Source organism: Neurospora tetrasperma, assembly GCF_000213175.1.
Source record: "Neurospora tetrasperma FGSC 2508 unplaced genomic scaffold NEUTE1scaffold_81, whole genome shotgun sequence".
NCBI lineage: Eukaryota > Fungi > Ascomycota > Sordariomycetes > Sordariales > Sordariaceae > Neurospora > Neurospora tetrasperma.
In genome coordinates, this window is record NW_009799179.1 from 4,775,654 (window position 1) to 4,794,376 (window position 18,723).

At 52.0% G+C, this 18,723-nt stretch overlaps 4 protein-coding genes across 4 annotated transcripts; 2 read left to right on the forward strand and 2 right to left on the reverse strand.

Moving 5' to 3' along the window:
• Nucleotides 1-2,896: 2,896 nt before the first annotated feature.
• On the forward strand, nucleotides 2,897-3,953 carry NEUTE1DRAFT_133187 (splicing factor U2AF 23 kDa subunit; the record flags this gene model as incomplete). The annotated part of the gene is made up of 1 exon (XM_009857890.1): nucleotides 2,897-3,953. The coding sequence occupies one exon, from the start codon at nucleotides 2,897-2,899 to the stop codon at nucleotides 3,521-3,523; it is 627 nt and encodes a 208-aa protein (XP_009856192.1).
• Nucleotides 3,936-7,879, reverse strand: NEUTE1DRAFT_90981 (uncharacterized protein; the record flags this gene model as incomplete). Its single annotated transcript, XM_009857891.1, has 3 exons — nucleotides 3,936-4,360; nucleotides 4,444-6,826; nucleotides 6,881-7,879. The coding sequence occupies 3 exons, from the start codon at nucleotides 7,877-7,879 to the stop codon at nucleotides 4,296-4,298; spliced, it is 3,447 nt and encodes a 1,148-aa protein (XP_009856193.1).
• A 3,310-nt stretch (nucleotides 7,880-11,189) lies between these two features.
• NEUTE1DRAFT_150077 (uncharacterized protein) lies at nucleotides 11,190-13,685 on the forward strand (the record flags this gene model as incomplete). The annotated part of the gene is made up of 8 exons (XM_009857892.1): nucleotides 11,190-11,235; nucleotides 11,326-11,403; nucleotides 11,470-11,575; nucleotides 11,644-11,754; nucleotides 11,829-12,107; nucleotides 12,165-12,414; nucleotides 12,467-12,780; nucleotides 12,833-13,685. 8 exons carry the CDS (start codon nucleotides 11,190-11,192, stop codon nucleotides 13,236-13,238), a joined length of 1,590 nt encoding a protein of 529 aa, XP_009856194.1.
• Nucleotides 13,686-16,078: 2,393 nt separating this feature from the next.
• NEUTE1DRAFT_90987 (ammonium transporter MEP1) lies at nucleotides 16,079-18,516 on the reverse strand (the record flags this gene model as incomplete). Its single annotated transcript, XM_009857893.1, has 4 exons — nucleotides 16,079-16,825; nucleotides 16,885-17,823; nucleotides 17,915-18,246; nucleotides 18,320-18,516. The coding sequence occupies 4 exons, from the start codon at nucleotides 18,384-18,386 to the stop codon at nucleotides 16,631-16,633; spliced, it is 1,533 nt and encodes a 510-aa protein (XP_009856195.1).
• Nucleotides 18,517-18,723: the final 207 nt, after the last annotated feature.

An 18,723-nucleotide genomic window follows, 5' to 3' on the forward strand; every position in this document is an offset into this window, starting at 1 on the left:
TACCCTATGGCGGTTCGTGCTCGGTACTTGATGAAGGGGTTTTACTTTGGCTCGCAAGCACAGTACCACCTTCTAAGGAGAGCTTCCATTCACGCTTTGCCTCGCGATTCACACTGCTTCGAATCGATATGGAGATGTGGTAGCCAGCCACCCAGCCAGTTGGGAAACGACGGATCGAACGCTAGTAGGGACACAGTACGTCAGAAGGTCGAGCTCCGCTCCCATCGAATGAATGGCGGTCCACAAGCAATGGTACCGAAGTGTGAGCTTAAGGTGTGATCCTTGGAAGCGGCCTGGACGGCGGGTTGTGCCTGGGGGGAAGAGTGCAACGCTCAAAATTTGGAGATGCGCTCCAAGACTCCCAGCTTGTCTCGCTTGCGTGGCTTCATTGTCGTGCACCTAGCTAGAGCCTAGAGGTAGCCCAAGTGGCAATTAGCCCATATTATATACTCTCATTTCTCCTCTAGAATCACCAATATCCACGAGGTATTTTACCGGCAGTTGTGCCAGCTAGGTAAAGTGTTATAACATTGAGGTCTTGGCATTAATGGCCAAAACATGGGAGCTTAACGGCGGTGCTAACCCAAGAGCTTCCAGTCAGTGATGAAGGTACCTACGTGCCCCGCAGTTCCCAGTCCACTTATCGCCGCGCTTGCACTTGCCGGCTGAAATGTGCATGCTTTAGGCCGTGACTTGCTCCGAGTCAACAGGATCGCCAAAGCGATCACAGGGAACAGCGAAGCGCTGACAGGTCAGAGATGAAAGTTCGGCGGGCAAAAGGAAGAGAACAGAGATATAATGCGGACAAGTATGCTTTGTCGATTTCCACAAAAAGTGTGTGCTGCTGTAGCATCGTCCTCAAGATGCGTATGTCATGTTTCCGAGACCCCTTACCGGCCACAGAGTATCATGCGTAGGTATTACATCTCACCACTATCGAATCCTGACGCCCCGAATCTGATGCCGACTTGATTCGGTCATCGCATCTACATCAAAGTTAATTTCAAGTCCACGACCATGAAACCGCCGACAACCAAGGCTATGCGGTCTCTCGATTTGCTTCTTCAAGCAGATCACGCTCGCACTTCATCAAAGTTTGAATTCTGATTTCTTCATTCCAGCGTGCGATAATCCACGGCCATCTAAGACCTTTACGCCTCAGGAGGCCACCGCATCGACAAATCGGCTGTTCACTAATAAACAGATCCCTGTCGCAAATCTCCCAACGCAGGGGTCTCGAAAGTGCCAGAGATAGACGAAGAATTCCCCTTTCTGGGTTGCCAACATGTGAACAAGGATAAAGCGACATCATCTCACCCAACGAAGGCCACCACTACAACGAACCTCACGCGACAATTGACAAATCATCTCCGGGCCTATCACCCGACTTGATATCAAGACTTTGAGACTGGCCTGCAACCAAGGGTCTGGCCACACAAAGACCATTCAGCCATCGTTGGGACCGTCAAGATCGGTGTTGGCTGTCCGGTAGCCAAAGTCCAAACAACTACAACATGACAAAACCGGGACCCCGTCACAGAAAAAGGTAATTGGACGACAACCTCATGGCTGGTAGGCCACGTTCACATATTCAACAAAGTTAAACGCAGGAAGGTTCAGCCGTGATGCACAGAAACGCAATCACTCCACGTGTGAGGTTGGACAAACGCTCACCAGTGGTTGCCCGCAACCGAGCCACGTCTCTTTAGTTTTCAGATTTCAACAGTACAATTTGCGCTCCCTGGATCAACAATCAGGCCTCGAGGATAACCGGAGATGGCAACTCCCTTTGACTGACTGTCATTGAGCAACTCGTCTGGTCGAAACGGGAAAGCAATTCATTTCCCACTGAGACTTGAGACTTAACACCTACGTATGTTCTTGACCGAATGCACAGGTGTGTCGTTGTTACAATGTTTCGTGTCCGGATCTTGTGTCATACCCACAATCTCCTACCCGCACCCGACGATAACGGATCGAGTGCCGGGCTCCATATATTTTCGTCGGGGTTCACTGGCTTTCGGTTCGCTGTGACTTGACTGACGACCGGCCTGGCCGTCCCACGGAAGCATCGCTGATGTCAACAACCGATGTCGTGTCTCGAGCTTGCCGTTCGCCGGGTCTGCTATGATATTCCGGCGCCGATGAGTTTCTCGATGGCAACCGCTGATTGGGCAGGAACGTAGGATGACATCCGAGTATGTATGGGGATTTTACCTAGGCATTACTGCATGACGGGATTGCGCAGCAATCTGACGACGTCAAAGTATATGTTGAAAGACTTGCGATATAGTTGTCCATGAATACTGTAGAGCTTAAACAGTGAAATTCGCGGATGACATATGCAATATGGCGACTTTTACGGCCACATTACCCGTAGCAACTTCTGGACGATGCCATGTGCGTGTTCGACGACCAGCCCCATTCACTTTGTCAGCCTCGCAGCCAAAGGCAATACCATTGGTCAAAACTTTAGCCAGCCACACCCATGTGGCGAAAGCTAGACGCGACTGAGGCGACGCGGCTGGGTTCAGTTTTCCACGACAGATTGATTTCATGTGCGACAACGCCAATTCCCAAATTCACCAACGTCGTAGCAACCAGGCGACCGGGACTATCCAGCACTTCTCGAAAACTGCGATTCGATCAACGATATTTTTCGAAAACCTTTTTTTCGCATACGCAACCCAACGGTCTTGCTCACGAACGACGGAAGAATACCCTCGACATTATCAAACCGAGCAGACTGAACGACCGACTCGACTTTTCGCCATCTTCCTCCTTCTGACAACGGACTATTGCATTCAGAGTTCTCTTAAGCCTACCCGGCACACAATCCATCACATCCCCCATACGCAGCCTCGCCATCGCAGCGAGATAAAAACAAGTCGACAAAATGGCCAACTTTCTCGCCTCCATCTTCGGCACTGAGCAAGACAAAGTCAACTGCTCGTTCTATTACAAGATCGGCGCCTGCCGCCACGGCGACCGGTGCTCCCGCAAACACGTCAAACCCAGCTACTCGCAAACGATCCTGATGCCGAACCTGTACCACAACCCCGCCTTCGACCCCAAGAACCGGATGAACGCGTCGCAGCTGCAGAACCACTTCGACGCCTTCTACGAGGACATCTGGTGCGAGATGTGCAAGTACGGCGAGCTGGAGGAGCTGGTGGTGTGCGACAACAACAACGACCACCTGATCGGCAACGTGTACGCGCGCTTCAAGTACGAGGACTCAGCCCAAAAAGCGTGCGACGATCTGAACTCTCGCTGGTACGCTGCTAGGCCGATTTATTGCGAACTCAGCCCCGTGACGGATTTCCGCGAGGCCTGCTGCCGTTTGAACTCTGGCGAGGGTTGTGTCCGTGGAGGGTTTTGTAACTTTATACACCGCAAGAACCCCAGCCCGGAGCTGGAGAGGGAGCTCGAGCTCAGCACCAAGAAGTGGCTCAAGATGAGACCGCGGAGCCGCAGCCCGACGCGCTCGCCCAGCCCGGAACCGACTAGGAGACGGTATTAGGAGTTGCGGTGTTTCATGCTGGACAGAGTTGACGGTGGAGGACGGACGGCCATGCGAAACAGACATGGGGGTGTCGTAGTTTTTTTTTCCACGAACCAGAGAAACGAAAAGAGGAGACAGAGGTCGGTTCTGGCTCAGTGACCGGAAGTCAACGTCAAGAGGCAGGTTGCACATTTCGCGCGGGGACAGCGGTGGAATGAAGAAATGGTTTATGAATGAGAATATGGGGATATCAATTACAAGAAAGGCTCGGTCTGTCCCAATTTGCATAGCCGGGCCAAGGTCATCAAGTTAGTCTTGGAGTAGGGGCGTTCTCGATTACTACTGGAATGTTGAAGTTATGGCCTCGGCTATACATCACGAGCCTCATACCTGGTTGTGTTATATGTATATTAACAGTTTAATAAAGGTTCTCCAAAACCTTCCCCCCTCATCACGGGCATGTTTGCAGAGTGAATGAGTTTATGTGCTCTGCTCTGATCCTTACTTTGTCAACCAAGTCCTTATTATGGGCTTTGAAAATAGTGACCGCATAATATAGTGAACTTTGGCCCCGATTATCCACGTCCCAACCCGATCATCCAAATCCATGCTCCGAGTGCTCTGTTCTACGGATCCGTCATAATGCTCAACGCTAACGACTGCTGTTACTGTAAATAGATATGATAGAGGGTATCTCATGCTTCAAACTCCGATCGAGAACAGCTTGAAGCTTATCCTCCAGATCTTTCGCGCACAGTCTCCCAACGTTATCCAGCTCTCCCGTCGTCTCCTATTTCTTTGGTAATCTAGAGCCCTTCACAGGTGCCGGGAGACACAAGCCGAGCTTGTCACGCTCTGTGTATCACGTTAGCACGCTGTGATAAGTAGAAGAAAGTGCTTCTGAGAGGGGGATAGGGAAAGATAGCGTCTGAACTTACCCGCTTCACTATCAAACAATATGGTAATGTCATCATGTTCTCCCGGGAGCTCAGGTAGATCTAGACACAAGAATGCCGTGTCCGCAGCCGCCTGTGCGTCGGTGACATTCTGGGGCAAGACTTTGGGTAAGGGAAACTTGGCATCGGCAATCTTGAGCCCGGCCTTGCCGCCTCTGTTGAACGCCTCAAAGATGTCAGTTCCTTTTAGAGTGAATCCCATGCACTGGCCATGGGTGAAGTTCTCGAAGAAAGTCAACATCTGCGTAACCCCGTCTTGCTGCACGATCTGGATCCGGGTTGACCCTGCCTCCCATTTCTTGTGAATCGGAACCACCATACGGCGACGAGAAATTGCAAATGCGCTAGCAATCCCATCAAAGAGAATTTTGAAGCCGGTGATAGCTGATTCAAAGGCATGGAGTTCCCCGACACTAGGGAACATGTAGGTTCTGATGGTGGGAGATTGTTGCAGGACTTCCAGGCATTCGGCCATTCCTTCGGATAGTTCACGCGGAATCTTTGGATCCGTAACTGCCAGAGTTGCGTCTGCCTGGGGCTGGCGGAACACCATAATGCAACTTGGGTTACGTACGTCCAGTCTTAGACGCAGTTCGCCGGGCGCGACGTTGATCCTGTCAGTAAATGTGCCGTCCTGGAAGTCGTACACCGCACGAAGCTTATCAGCAAGAACACATGGTGGCCGGTCACCATCATTGTCGTCATTGATCACCTTGACTCTTTGCCAACTCAACCCAGCCATCTGCTTGAGACCGTTGTGTGCCGAATCGCCGTATCTTTCCGAGAACCAGACGACCTTCAGCGGCACCTCACAAAAGACCTCTTCATCCTTTTGTAGTGCTGACCCAATGAGGAGGCTGTGCATTTGCGACCTTTCTTGCTCATCCTTGAAGGACAACACCATGCTTCCCTTAAGTCGGCCATTCTCAAATTTCAGGGAAAGGGCAGGGTCGTTTGCCTCATTGCGACAGGAGCCGAGCTGGATGAGTGTTTGCGGAGTGTACACTTGATTGACGCCGCTTAGTGTCTTGACCTTTGGTCCTGTAACAACCGCAATTCGATATCCGCGATGATAGGTTCGAGGCCCCGTTGCCGCGCCTTCTTTCTTAAGGCGCTCAAACAGGGCAAGCTCGCATCCAGGCGTCGCTTCCCTCGGAAACTGTCTGGCCTGTGGGTCATTGTCGACGTACTGAAAAGCACGAAGAGTGGATCTGAATAGGCACCTCTCGTCTGGCTTCGCGTAAAGGCTTGCATGGACCTTTGCGCTGAACTCGTACATGCTTCGCAGCGTTTTGAAGCTACCCTGCGAGCATTGGAGAACCAGAGCAAACCCTCTGGGTAATCTTACATCGAGGGTGAGTGTTTCTGGGCGCCACCGTACGTCCTCCCACACGGGACCCAGGCTTTTATCACCAGATATTCTAAGCTGAACAGAATCATTTTGGCTTGCGATGACGAACATGATATCCGCTTGTTTCTGTGGCCTCAATATGGATAAGAAACATGGAAAGTGAAGTCTCTGCGATTCTCTCCCTTGTTCCATTAAGAATGCCTCGATGCGGAAACGCCCAAAGGAGAAGAAGTTGTCGGAGTCACCCAATGGAAGTGCGTCTAGCATCCCAATCCCAGGCTGGTGCTGCTGCGTTGAAGCGAGCGCTGAACTCGAAGACCCCCAAAGAAGGGAGATGATATCCTGAGTCAAGGAAGGATATTCTATCCATATCGACCTGTCTATCGCTTGAGGCAGGAGTGCTTCCTCGGGTGGCATGAAACCGTTCCTCTGCATCGATCCGGCCAATTTTCGCAGGTTGGACGCAAGAACCTTTCGCACCTCTTCTACCTCCGCATCTACTAGGGCGGATGTGCTGTTAGATATCTCCGGAACCATCTTTTCTGATAACCAATACGCTTTGGCAAGGTCAGCATGAGCTTGTTGTTTAGCCAAGCTATTTCTCTGCTCAGCTTCGAGACCCGCCGGCCGTTCGCGAACAGCATTTTCCAGGGCCATTCGGCCGGTGAGGAACCACCATAACGCTGCCCTTACGAGTTGTTCGGGTGTCGATGACAGCAAGGGTCGCACACTCTCGGAGTGTAGACGAAATAGCTCGAAGAGATGGGTACTCCGGGTAGCAAAAGTACTCAGGGCATCGTCTAATGCACTCTGGTCATGGTTCCATGCTGGGGTAGGTGGTTGCTGCGCTGCATTTGGTGAAAAATTCTCCCCCTCCAGGGACCGTCCCGACGATCTAAATGATCCAAACTGGTTGATGAAGCTGGTGGGTGGACTTTGTTCCAAACCAGGTGTCAGACCGGATGTCGGTAGCGGGCTCGGCTGCGGTTGCATATGCAGCGGCGAGTGTTGTGTCTCTGACGCTAGAGCCCCATTCCGTGGCAGTTGCAAAGTCCGAGGTGAGTCAACAGTGTATGTCTGAGGAGAGCGAGGAGCCTGGGCGGGTATGGGAGAAGGCCCGAGCCTGGACCGGGGTGAAGTTGGAATTGTGGGCTGACTAAGAGAGTCCGATTGTGATGGCTGGTACAGTTGAGGAAGGTTAACATCTCTTGGAGACTCGGTATATTGTCCTCGACTCGTTGAATTAGTGGCCGAAAGGGGTGGCCGCTCGGAAGTTCGAGTAGCTTGCGAGGATATGCTTGCCGAGCGGACTGCATTGGCAAAGGCCTGTCCTTCTGCTTCCCGCATCTCAGCTTGATGCAGCTCGATGAACGAACGGCGCTTCTCGTCTGGATTGGTTGCTGGGCTGCCTCTTGGCCTGGGCTGGGGACTGTGGTTTTCTGCTAGCTCTTGTTCCCCAGTACCGGGTATATTCGCAAACCCAGTTTGTGTACGTCGCAATGGTCCTGGTGTAAAGGATGGATCGTTCTTTTGTGCTGCACCCGGTGACCCAGTAGGTCTTCCACCCCCATCCAGGGACCAAGCAGGCGCAGTTGTGGTCGGAGGCATGGGTGACCTGACTTGCTTCCTTTTCGAGATCTCGACCGTGGGCACATCGCACTCGTCGCCGCCATGCCCAATAACTTCGGGGTACGCGTCGGTAAACTTTACGCTCAGGCCTTTGTTTTTGCGGATCCGTGGGCTGTATGAGCGTGCCCGGATAGCCAAATCATGTCGAGGGTCGGTGGGACTCTGCACATTCAGAGAGTTGGGATATCGTGTACTGCCGGCAGTTTTTGTGTCGAGCTTTGCAAGCGTGGGAGGCCCTGGATGGGCCACTTGCAACTTGTCTGATGAGCCGTGGAAGAAATCATTCAGGTCTCCAGACGCTCCCGTGTTGTCGTGAGAAGGCTTCCGGTCGCGTTCGCGGTCTTCCTTCACCCGGCCGAAGAGCTTCCCCATTATCCGGCCCCTTTTGGTACCCCGGCCATCCTCCTGTACCGAGATAATTGGCGGTTCGTTCTCCATTGTGTGAATCGATTGTCGTGTATAGCTGTGTGTTCGATGCGCGTCATGGGGCCCCGAGCTTCCTTAGTATAGACGTTATAGCGACAGTAGGCGCGGACCGAGCCCGTTCAGGGTCGAGTATGGGAACTTTGTGGTCATGCACACCCAACGCCGTAGTACGACCAAGGAACCGGCGGGCATGGACCTCGACAACGTGATATGGCGAAGGAACAACTGAGGGTTCGGGTTGCCGAGACAGGGTGCAGCAAGGTAGGTAGATAGGCAGTGGTGATGTTCGGAGGAGACCCGGGTAACTGAATGGAAGTAGAAAGTAAGCAAGATGGCAGGACGGTAAATGCTGGAAGGGTGGATGGGTATTGTTGTTGGTGGCCGTAAAGGTGGTGGTGTTCAAAACTGAATTCCAGCTATGTAGGTACGGTAGGTAGGTACGCAGACAGCCACTGCGGTGGCCCCGAGGATGTTGTCGTAACGCCCGGTGCGGTCGTTGAGATGACAGGTCGCCGGACAGGCTAAGTGCTGCAACCTCCCTGCAACCTGGCGCTGCTGCCCGCAGCAGGCAGGAGAGGCGGGGGCAGATCAGTCAGGGGAATCGGGAGTCAAGCAGGGCAATCTGCTTGCCAGCAGACTGGAGGACCGACAAGAGAGCTGTGATCGTCTCACATTCGTGGATCAAGCAAGGACAAACTGGAGTCCTGGATTGCGGCAGTGCCTTGGCTGGAGCGCTGCCGGTTGCAGATGTTCGGTGGACAGGTCTGCGCCTGAATTATAATGGAGGGAGACGGCGGGCCCGGCCCGGGATGACTGACCTCCAGCTGCAAAGTACGAAGTAAGCTCGTAATGTAACAATAGCTCGTCTTGTAAAGAGGTTCCAACGACGGGACTGTTAACACTGTCTCTGTAGGCCAACGTGTCACAAGACAGCCAGTCCGATATGGCCGCGGAAACCGTTTGTTGTAAGGATTGAACAGTTGAGAGAAAGCTCAAGTTTAACGCAAGGGACGGGAGACGGGATCGAACAGAATTGGACCGAGCGAACATGCGGATAGGTGTTTCGGACAGACAAATGGCCGTTCATGGAGGAATTGAACCTGAAATGGATATCGCCCGGGCGACCTCGCATTTGCACCGGTGTTGGTTATCATAGTGCCGTGCTAGCAGGACCGGGCTGCTCCTTAGCTAAACTCGTATTTTCAGGCACGGATCCGTCCCATCTCCCCTGATGGCGTCACGCATCACCTTCCTCAACAGGCAATGGGCCTCGAGGTGCAGCATTCTCGATAGTCGATTTTCTTTCGTGTTTCAGGGTTCGCGAAGGGTCGCGAATGGTCGCGGATCGATACTCCGAGACTCCCTCAGGTCTCCAGTGCCCGTGAGGAGCAATGTGTCTCCACTCTGCGCTTCAAGGGTCACGGTTTCTGAGCTTGGCACGCTGGCAGCAGCAACCCGCCCTAGAGGGCCACTGCCAGTTTCGCTATTCCAGGGGCAGACCCAGGTTCGTGTTCCCAAGCAGCCGGCCATCACATCTGCGCCGGCCGAGGTTGCAGATTTCCGTCAAGTGCCCTCTTCCACTTGGAGTTGTTCTTGAATAAGGTATGGAAGGGGATTTGAAGGCTGGAGCAATCTTTTCCAATCGCCAGCCTCTTCGGCCGTAGAACCAGCAACATGATCCGTGCAACGTCGTCCATGGCTGCGGTCCCGGCCCGGAGACAAGTGATCCCCCCCTTCAAGTCGGCATGACAGCCCGTCTAGAGTTTCTAAGGGCCGGACCAAAAGGGTGGTAGTCAACTTATATGGCCTCTTGTGCTGGTGCTTCCATTGCGTGGTACCATACCCGCTCAGAGGTAGCACGTGTCGGCCACCATATGGTCTTCTAGCCTGGGTCGAATGAACCTGGAAAGTCTATTCATATCACAAAAACTGAAGGCCGCCGGCGTCTCTGTACAGATACCCAAGGCAAGTGGATGGATGTTGTCTCCTGTCGTTGATACTCTTTGCTCAAACCCTCTTGTATCCGCATTCAAGGAGCCAGAGCCACATTGACGCGTCCAGATGCCCGAAATACCTACCTCGATTCTGCAACGCGACTCAGCCTGAGCATGAATGACCCCATGCACCGGGTCTTCAAAACCGGGCAGCCTTTCCTTGTGTTGTTGAGGAAAAAGCGACTCCACAGCAAAGGTCGCTGCCAGCGGCTTTCAGAGAGCCCCAACAACGATGAATGATACTGGCTACTGTCAGTTGCCAAGGTGATGGATTGAAGACGATGAGGAACGGGATCGCCAAGAATGTCTAAGCCACAATATCACCTATTTACCAATTAGGAAACTCACGAGGCTGGGGGGCATCGTGAAGCCATTGCGGTCGCGGTCATTGGATTTTTTTGATCACTCGAACTCCAATTTGCAGCCAAATATGGGTCGCGTATGCATGACAGTGACTATGTAAAGATGAAGTAGGGACATGGAATCGTCAGTAGTAGTATTGCGTTGTGGCCTATATGACACACGTACGACCAGTTAGTGACAGACACACAAGCTACACCATACCTTTGCCGGAGAGCGACACCGGCGGAAGGTAAGGCGATTGTTGCTCATGGTATTATCAGACTTGGATCTTTGAGGGTCGTTAATGATGCCAGGCTGAAGTATTGTTGGTCCTCATCATCATGAAAGATGGGCCGCCATCAAATCTGGTTGTCGTGAAGCATATCTCTCTAGAGTCCCTCTACTATTCGCTGAATGGCCAGTCCCTGGAGAAGAGAGGATCTGGGCTGGGCTGGGCTGGGGTTGGGTCACCCACGTCATTTATTCAGGTCCCCTCCATCGTCCTCCGCCCTCCATGTCAGGCTGCCCCGCCTCGTTCAGCAAGCCGGCTTCGCGCTTGGGGAACCCTACGAATCCCGCCATCTGCCGGTGTCCCCCATCGTCGCCTGGAGCTTCCCAAATCCCACATCCGTCAGCCCCGGGCCGTCATCGATCCACGCAGGCATCTCATTTCTCCAGGTCCCAACAGTCCCGCCGCAACTCGTGGGAAGAAGGGGACGTGAGTGGGAATTCCCGACCCCTAAGGTTTTGATACATACCCGATACCACCCTGCCTAAAAAGTTCCTGGACAAGAGCACCCGCATTTGCATTTGCACTTGCACGTCAGTCGCATCTCCCTTCCGACCTACGGACCCAGCGTCGACCTCTACGATCTAAACATACCTTAGTCTACCCGCCCGTGATACCTCTGCCGCCGCAAAACGCGCCTCTTCTTTGTCGCCTCCACTCTGCCACGGCACCGAACCCGTAGTAGAGCTTCAACAAGATGATGGGCCTTGTAACTGGTCGCCGTAGGGCTACATCTACTGCTAGTGAGTTGCTGAGATGCTGCGCTGAACGCATCGCCCCCGGGCGCGAATCGTCCTTGTCTGTTGCTAACATGCGCTTGTCTTCCCGTCCAGGCAGCAAATCTTCTGGTGATGCCACCCAGGATGTCGCCGAGGACGATACACTCGTTGTTGAGCCCGACCAGGGAAACGGTCCGTCGACCCTCTAACCTGACAAGCGACCGCCATCCCGTCAACTGTTGCTGACCTTGTCGCCAGTCCTGTCGCATATCATCTCGCAGCTCAGACCCGGCGCCGATCTTAGCAGAGTTGTCTTGCCAACCTTCATCCTCGAACCTCGCAGCATGTTGGAACGGATAACAAAGTAGGGTTTGGTCAATCTTGGCTCCCATGGGCAGCGGACGGAATATACCTGTTGACCGACTGCTACAGTTTCATGTGCCATCCCGAGATGCTCCTACCCATCCCCGAAATCGATGACCCGGTACAGAGATTCGTGGCGGTAGTTAAGTTCTACCTAAGTGGCTGGCATATCCGCCCTCCGTAAGAGATCTGATCCCAGCATAGCGGCAGCTTGCGCCGTAGCTTGTGGCCATGTTTGCTGATATTTCCTCTAGGGGTGTCAAGAAGCCGCTGAACCCCGTCCTTGGCGAGATTTTTACCTGCTACTGGGACTTCCCCGACAAGACGCGAGGCTACTACATCTCCGAGCAAACATCACACCATCCTCCCAAGTCGAGCTACTTCTACATGGTTCCTGGCCATAACATCAGAGTTGATGGCACACTCAAGCCTCGAAGCAAATTCTTGGGCAACTCTGCCGCGAGTATGATGGAGGGTATCGCAATCTTGAGTCTTCTGAATCGAGGCAAGGATCCTCAGAGGGGAGAGCGATAGTGAGTACACCCACCCCAGGAGTGTTCCGATTCACTTACTCATCGCGTGCGCTTCAGCATTCTCACTCAGCCCAACATGTACGCAAGAGGAATATTGTTTGGCAAGATGAAATATGAATTGGGAGACCACAGTTATGTGCGATGCCCCGAACTCGACCTTGTGGCCGATGTCGAGTTCAAGACAAAGGGCTGGGTCAGCGGTACCTACAACGCCATCGGTGGAACTATTCGGAGGGAAAGTACCGGCGAAATCCTCTACGAGCTGTCGGGTCTATGGAGCGAAGAGATGTACTTGCGAGATGTAAAGGTAGGTTATACATACGGAGCCCATGCCGGCAGCGAGCTAACAGAAGAAACAGACTGGGCACAAAGAGATGTTCTTCAACGCTTTGCACGCAAAATCTAGCCCTCCGATTGCACGCCCGATTGAAGAGCAAGAAGAACGGGAATCACAAAAGATTTGGGCTGCGACAGCCAAGGCGGTCAAGGAACGAAACCACGAACTGGCCACTATCGAGAAAACCAAAATCGAAGACCAACAGCGCGAGGAGGCCGCCAAGCGAATCAATGACGGCGTAGAATGGCATCCGCGCCTTTTCCGGATGGTCAGGGGAGGCCCTGGCGGCTCTGAAGAGGGCGAAGAGGACCTCGAGTGGATCATCAATGCAACAATGTCAGTGAGCGATATCATGAAATTGCTTTTGGCGAAGGCTAACAAAACACAGAGATGGGGATACTCCAGAGAAGCAGGCTGAGCAGATCATGGCGATTTATCCCATTTTGAAAGGTCAGCGGTTCGTTGAGAAGAACACCATCCCCCCTCGAACTCCCGTAGCGAGTCCCAGTAAAGAAGCCCATCCTCCCGTCCCAACGATAGACCACGAAAAGCTGGATCACAAGGAAGCTGCTGCGGGGTCAGAGCCGGTAGATACGGCACCAAAGGTGCATCCGCCGTTGGAACCTTCCCATGAAAGCACCACGGAGATTCAAAAGCTGCTTGTCGCTACGGGTGCCGTCGCTAAAGAGGGACCTCTGATCGATTTCCACGAAGACATGGCTAAAGATTTGCCTCCTATCAAGAAGGTCGACACGGACGATTCGCATGACGAGTTTGTGGATGCACAGAACTAAAGGTCTGTCAGTTCGCATGAATACCAACCGACATATTACTGGTCATGCTGTGGGACAAACGTGTAATTTTATCTAAGATACCTCTGATCATTTGCATATCTGCTTTTCCCCCTTTTCGAAATGGCGAGTGTCTGGGTCACCCATGAGGTCATATATAGGTCCGTATAATCCTACCTCTGCCCTGACACTGAGGATAACACCGACTTGGTCACCAAGTTCCGGAATTACCTGTTGCCAATCATGATGCGGAAGAAGAGAATCAATGCCACTTGCTCTTCAGTATCGTGTACAAATGGAGAAGTGACTATGAGGTGATTGAATCTGCGTTTCGCCCAACAAGTTCGGATACCTATCGGCACCTAGATTTTCGTTTTGTGATTGATGCGAGACGCTGACGCCACCGGGCCTTAACTTTTTCACTGTCAGAATCGGTACGTCGAGCATAAAATAGATGTGAAAAGGACAATTCTTTGAGGGAACAATAGTGCAACTGGATATGCCGGGGCTCACCAATCCCGGTCCGGCGGGATTAACTTTACCGGCGCCGTCCAGATTCCGTTTCGGCCGTACCACCCGTCTGTCCGATCCCGAACCTGCGGTCATCATCTTCTTTCCTCGGCACAAACCTCCGACTGGAGCAACACTGACACTGCAACATTGTTCTGTTGGTGTGTGTCTCAAAGTGCTACTCATTGGGTCTGGAGGGCGTTTCTAGCCCAGACGAGTACTATTAGCCATTAACCCCCCGACAGGCCGGACGGCCGGGCTCCCCGCAACGTATGGAAGAAGCACCCGGAAAAGCACCCCACCTTGATTTTCCATCCTCGGATATTTAGACATAACCTGGCACGCCATTCTTCCTTTGTCCAACCGAGCCGCCAAGCATTTCCCAGCTCGCTGTTCCTAAAGCCTTGTCCCACATCGTAACCGCAGCCGCAACCAAACACACACCCCTCCCCCCACGCTGTAACCTTGAAACAGACTTGGGAGTGTCCGAGACCTCAACTTCGTTCAGTTTGCCAATACCCGCCAAGAAAAAAAAAACTCCAAAAAACTCATGGCTCTGCTGGGATATAACTTGTTAGCGTCGTTTTTTTCGGGATGGCAAGGAATCTTAAATCTTGGCTCAAGAAATGGCCAGTTCGTCGTCAACCCGTCCCATGTTTCTTGTCGAGCTCACCGTACCGAGCTACTAACAAGTTACATCCCAGCAGGTGTATACCAAGACGGACAACAAGACGGACAACAACCTGCTAAAAGACCAACTTATCCCAACTTATTCCAACTTTATCAAACCACGTTGTGCGCGCGCGGCGTTGCCCAATCGGCTAACCCTCAAACACCCTGGCTCGCTGTGAACCTGGCACTGAGCTTTCCTATGTAGTGTAGTGTAATCGGAAACCCCAAGTTCACAACTGGCATGGGATGTCGTGGCCGGGGGGGCGTGTAGTGTACTTGTAGTGTAAGTCGCCGAGGTGGTGAATGACTAAGCGTGACCTTTGTGATTCTATTGGAAGATCGATCGCGGAGCCATGGTTCACCCATCAGCCGAGTTAACCGAGCGAGTTAAAGTAGTGTAGGTATGTACCTATGTACATGTATTACGTGGATGGATTTCGAAAGCGAAACTTGGGATGTGACAAAGAGGCTACTTATCCTATCTGAGGTATCTTATCAAATTGGGATATGCCCCCAGCCGGTGGTCCAGACGGACGGCCTTGACGAGAAAGACCTTCAAATCACACCAACACATCATCAACACAATGGCATGACAGTGCTAAATTGAGTGATATGCTAGTGTCGAACTTGAAACATACTATAATTCCGGAGAGATGGAGAGGAGGGGGGGGGGGGGGGGGAGGATTTTTAAACTGAGCTGAGTTTGACACTGAGATGATGACACAAAATGTCATGTCGTGATCTGAACATATTGATCTGGACATGGACGAAGTGCGAGAACAAGTTATACTTTCATACTTGGACTTACCTCGCACTTCGCACTCGCATTCGGACGATGACACCAAACACCAAAGATAAAGCTTGTGAGAGTCGTACAACATCACTTTGTTCCGGGCCTCTCTCTGGTCTGTGATAGACGAGACTGCATGTTGCGTGAATAATTGTTGAGTCGTTTACCATCAAGGTTATGTTTTGCTTGGTTCAGATTTGGCCGTACAGGTAAGTTGGGGCTTAATTTAACTTGAACAGGAGAGAGTAATGGTGTTCAAGTCTCACTCCAATCTCGTCGATAATTTGATGATTTATACATACAGTGAGGGGACAAAAGTCTGACCGAAAGCCTGATGCAGTTCGCAGAGAGAATAGTAAGCTCGCAAAGAAACTTTTGGAAGCTGCACTGCGAGACAGAGATTGAGATACTGATTTCAATAAACTATTTAGCAATATATCACAAAATACCATGTATACATAAAGTACCTACGATCCATTTGGCTAACATTGTAAATACGCCCATTTTTGCTTAATGTATCCATGTTACAGCCTCGGACCACATGATATGGTTTGCTCAAGTGCGCGAAAATGCGAACACTCTAGTAAGTGACCAGTACAACACTCCCACATACTGGAAAAATTGAATCCCTAGACCCGGGAGTTGGGAAAGGACGAAACCTGGCAGTTTACGATCTGACCAGGCTCGGATTGTTGACCGCCATTTTTTTATTATTTTTTTTTTATTGTTAGTTCTCTGATTTGGATCAGCACATGACTCGTTGGGCTGCAAAACTGCAAGTAACAGAAAAAGAGAGTTGGGCTCATAGGTTCGTTACTGGTGGCTCGGAAATTGCGGGCATCAACAAGTGAGGCTATTAAAAATAAAATATGGAAATCGAAAACTAGATAACGAACATGGTGTGTACAGAGGTGGTACAAAACTATCACCCAATCTAGGCTGGCAACCAACGGGAAATGCAAACAAGCACAACGGAGCAGATCCGAAGACCAAGAACAAAGGTCGGAAGACCAAGGACTTTGAACGCTGAATATGGCAGAAACATGCCTGCTTTCACATCGCCAGTTAAATGGGGTATTATACAAAAAATTAACATGCCAGCCCGGGTTTCATCATCCGGGGGATAAACTCGATGTCCATCAAACACTGTGTGACGGTAACATCCGTTGAAATAAACAAACATAGGAGTGAAAACGCCTAAGAAGGAGGTATTGTTGGAAGCCCAAATCTACCCAGGCGCGCGCGCAGGCAACCCTTTCCCTCCCGCGCTTGATTTCCTCAGTTTTCCACATTCTCTCATCCAAGGCCCCGTAAACTCAGAGTTCTATGCATTCCCAAAAACAAAAACAGAAACCCAAAAGTCGCTTGTGAAGATAATTTCGTTGCGTGGTCGCATAATTCGACGTCGACATCTTTTGTAAGATTATTCCGAGGTCGAGCCCGCCTTCTCTCGCGGGTCCTCCTCTTCATGGTGTGGGAGTTCGGACATGGTGGGTCCGTGGCGAGAGCTGTTCAACAGCTCCTGATGCCCTTCGATGCCGTGCTGAGGGACGATGATGTCGCCGTCTTGCCTCTGCTCTTTCTCTGCTGGTGTCCATGCCAGGTAATCGCGGCGAACCTGTTGAAAACATTGTTAGCCCATGGAGGTGAATAAAAAACGATCCGAGTTAAACGTACCTCAACGTAGTCGTAAGCAAACTCGCCATGCTGGTCATCATCCATGCCGAGGAGCTCGGCTTCTTCGGAAGCGCGGAGGTGTAGACCTGGGATCATGTCGACGCCCTTGGCGAGGATAGCAGACATGACGAAAGAATATCCCATTGTGGCGCAAACATAGGCGATCTGAATGTACAACTGCTTATAGTTGTGGTTGAGGAAGCCGCCGGGGATTTCCTGGTTGACGCCATCCAAGCCAATGATGTAATCGGCAGCAAAGAAACCGTTGAAGATCAGACCCACAACGCCCCCAAGAGCGTGTTCAGCGAATATATCGAGAGCGTCGTCGATGCCGATCATGAACTTGATCTTAGTGCCGAAGTTGCAAACAACTCCAGTAACGACTCCGAGAATGATGCTGGCCCAAGGAGGGATATAACCGGAAGCAGGAGTAGCGGCGACGAGACCCGAGATGGTACCGGAACACCAGCCGACGAGCGACCACTTCTTGGCCAGGCGGTAATCGAGAAGGGTCCAGGTCATGGCCGCAAACATGGCTGTGAGACACGAGTTCCAGCACGCCATGGCGGCACGAAGGTTGGCGCCAAAAGCAGATCCGCCGTTGAAGCCGAGCCAGCCGAACCAGAGAAAAACCGTACCAATGGTGATCAGGGAGATGTTGTGTGGACGAAAGTTGAGCATCATCTTCTCGTTACGTCGGCCGAGAACCCAAGAATAAGCCAGAGCCGAGACACCGGATCCAATTTCGACGGGACCACCACCAGCATAATCCATCACTCCGTACTTGAAGGCCCAACCGTTGACGTTCCAAGCCCAGCAACAGAGAGGGCAGTAGACCAGTGTTGCCCAGATAAAGATGAAGACCATTGCTGGGACAACGCGACCGCGTTCAGCGGTAGCCCCAACAACAAGGGCTGCGGTGACGCCGACGAATTGCATCTGTCACGTCGGGGTTAGATAAACATACCCCTGAATCGGGAAGACCAGGCCCTTGGCTGAAGGGTCTGATAAAAATCGATAGTCATCTTACCTGGTAGAAAGCATAGAGTAGCTCAGGAATGAGTTGAGAGCCGGGAGAAGGTGCACCGAGTGTGTTCATGAGACCAAAGTGTCGAAGGTTGCCAATAAAGCCGTTGGTCGCTGTGCTGCTGAGCGCCAATGAGTAGCCCCAGAAGTACCATTGAAACATGACAACACTGGAAGACATCATGCACACCCAAATGAGTGATAGAGCTGACTTTCTACGGGCAAGGCCGGAGTAGAGGAAGGCGATGCCGGGAATCATGATGAGGACCATGCATGATGCAACTAAAATAAAAGCCTGGTCGCCTGATTGGTACCATTGGTTGAGGTTTTCGGAGGCTGTTGGCGATGATCTTGTCAGTGAGTGTCGGAGGCATTGGGTGGATGTCGTCGAGCTTCCGAAAGGACTCACCGGAATCACCGCCGTTGGGCGTCGTGCCATTGAAAGGGGTAGGGGCCCCGAACCATGAATACGACATGGCTGCGGCAGGCTGGTGGAGTGCCTGCCGGAGGCTACGGGGGCGGAAGGGATGAGGAGACGACGACGATCGCGTAGTCGGGGTCGGAGTCGGGAGTCGGAACGGTAGATGACGGCGGTAGGCGGTGAATCCGGGATGTATTATACTACAGGAAACTGTGCGTAATAGGAGAGAGACTCGGACCACGGCGCTTCGGTAATAGATATTGGTATTAAGGGACGGGCCGTGTGTGGAAAGAAGGTCCGTCGCAAGTTGAAGAGTAGATTTTGTTTTTCTTTAATCTCAGACTCCTTTACTGAGAGAACAGGACTTGAGGAGCAAAGCCGGTAGTTAGGTG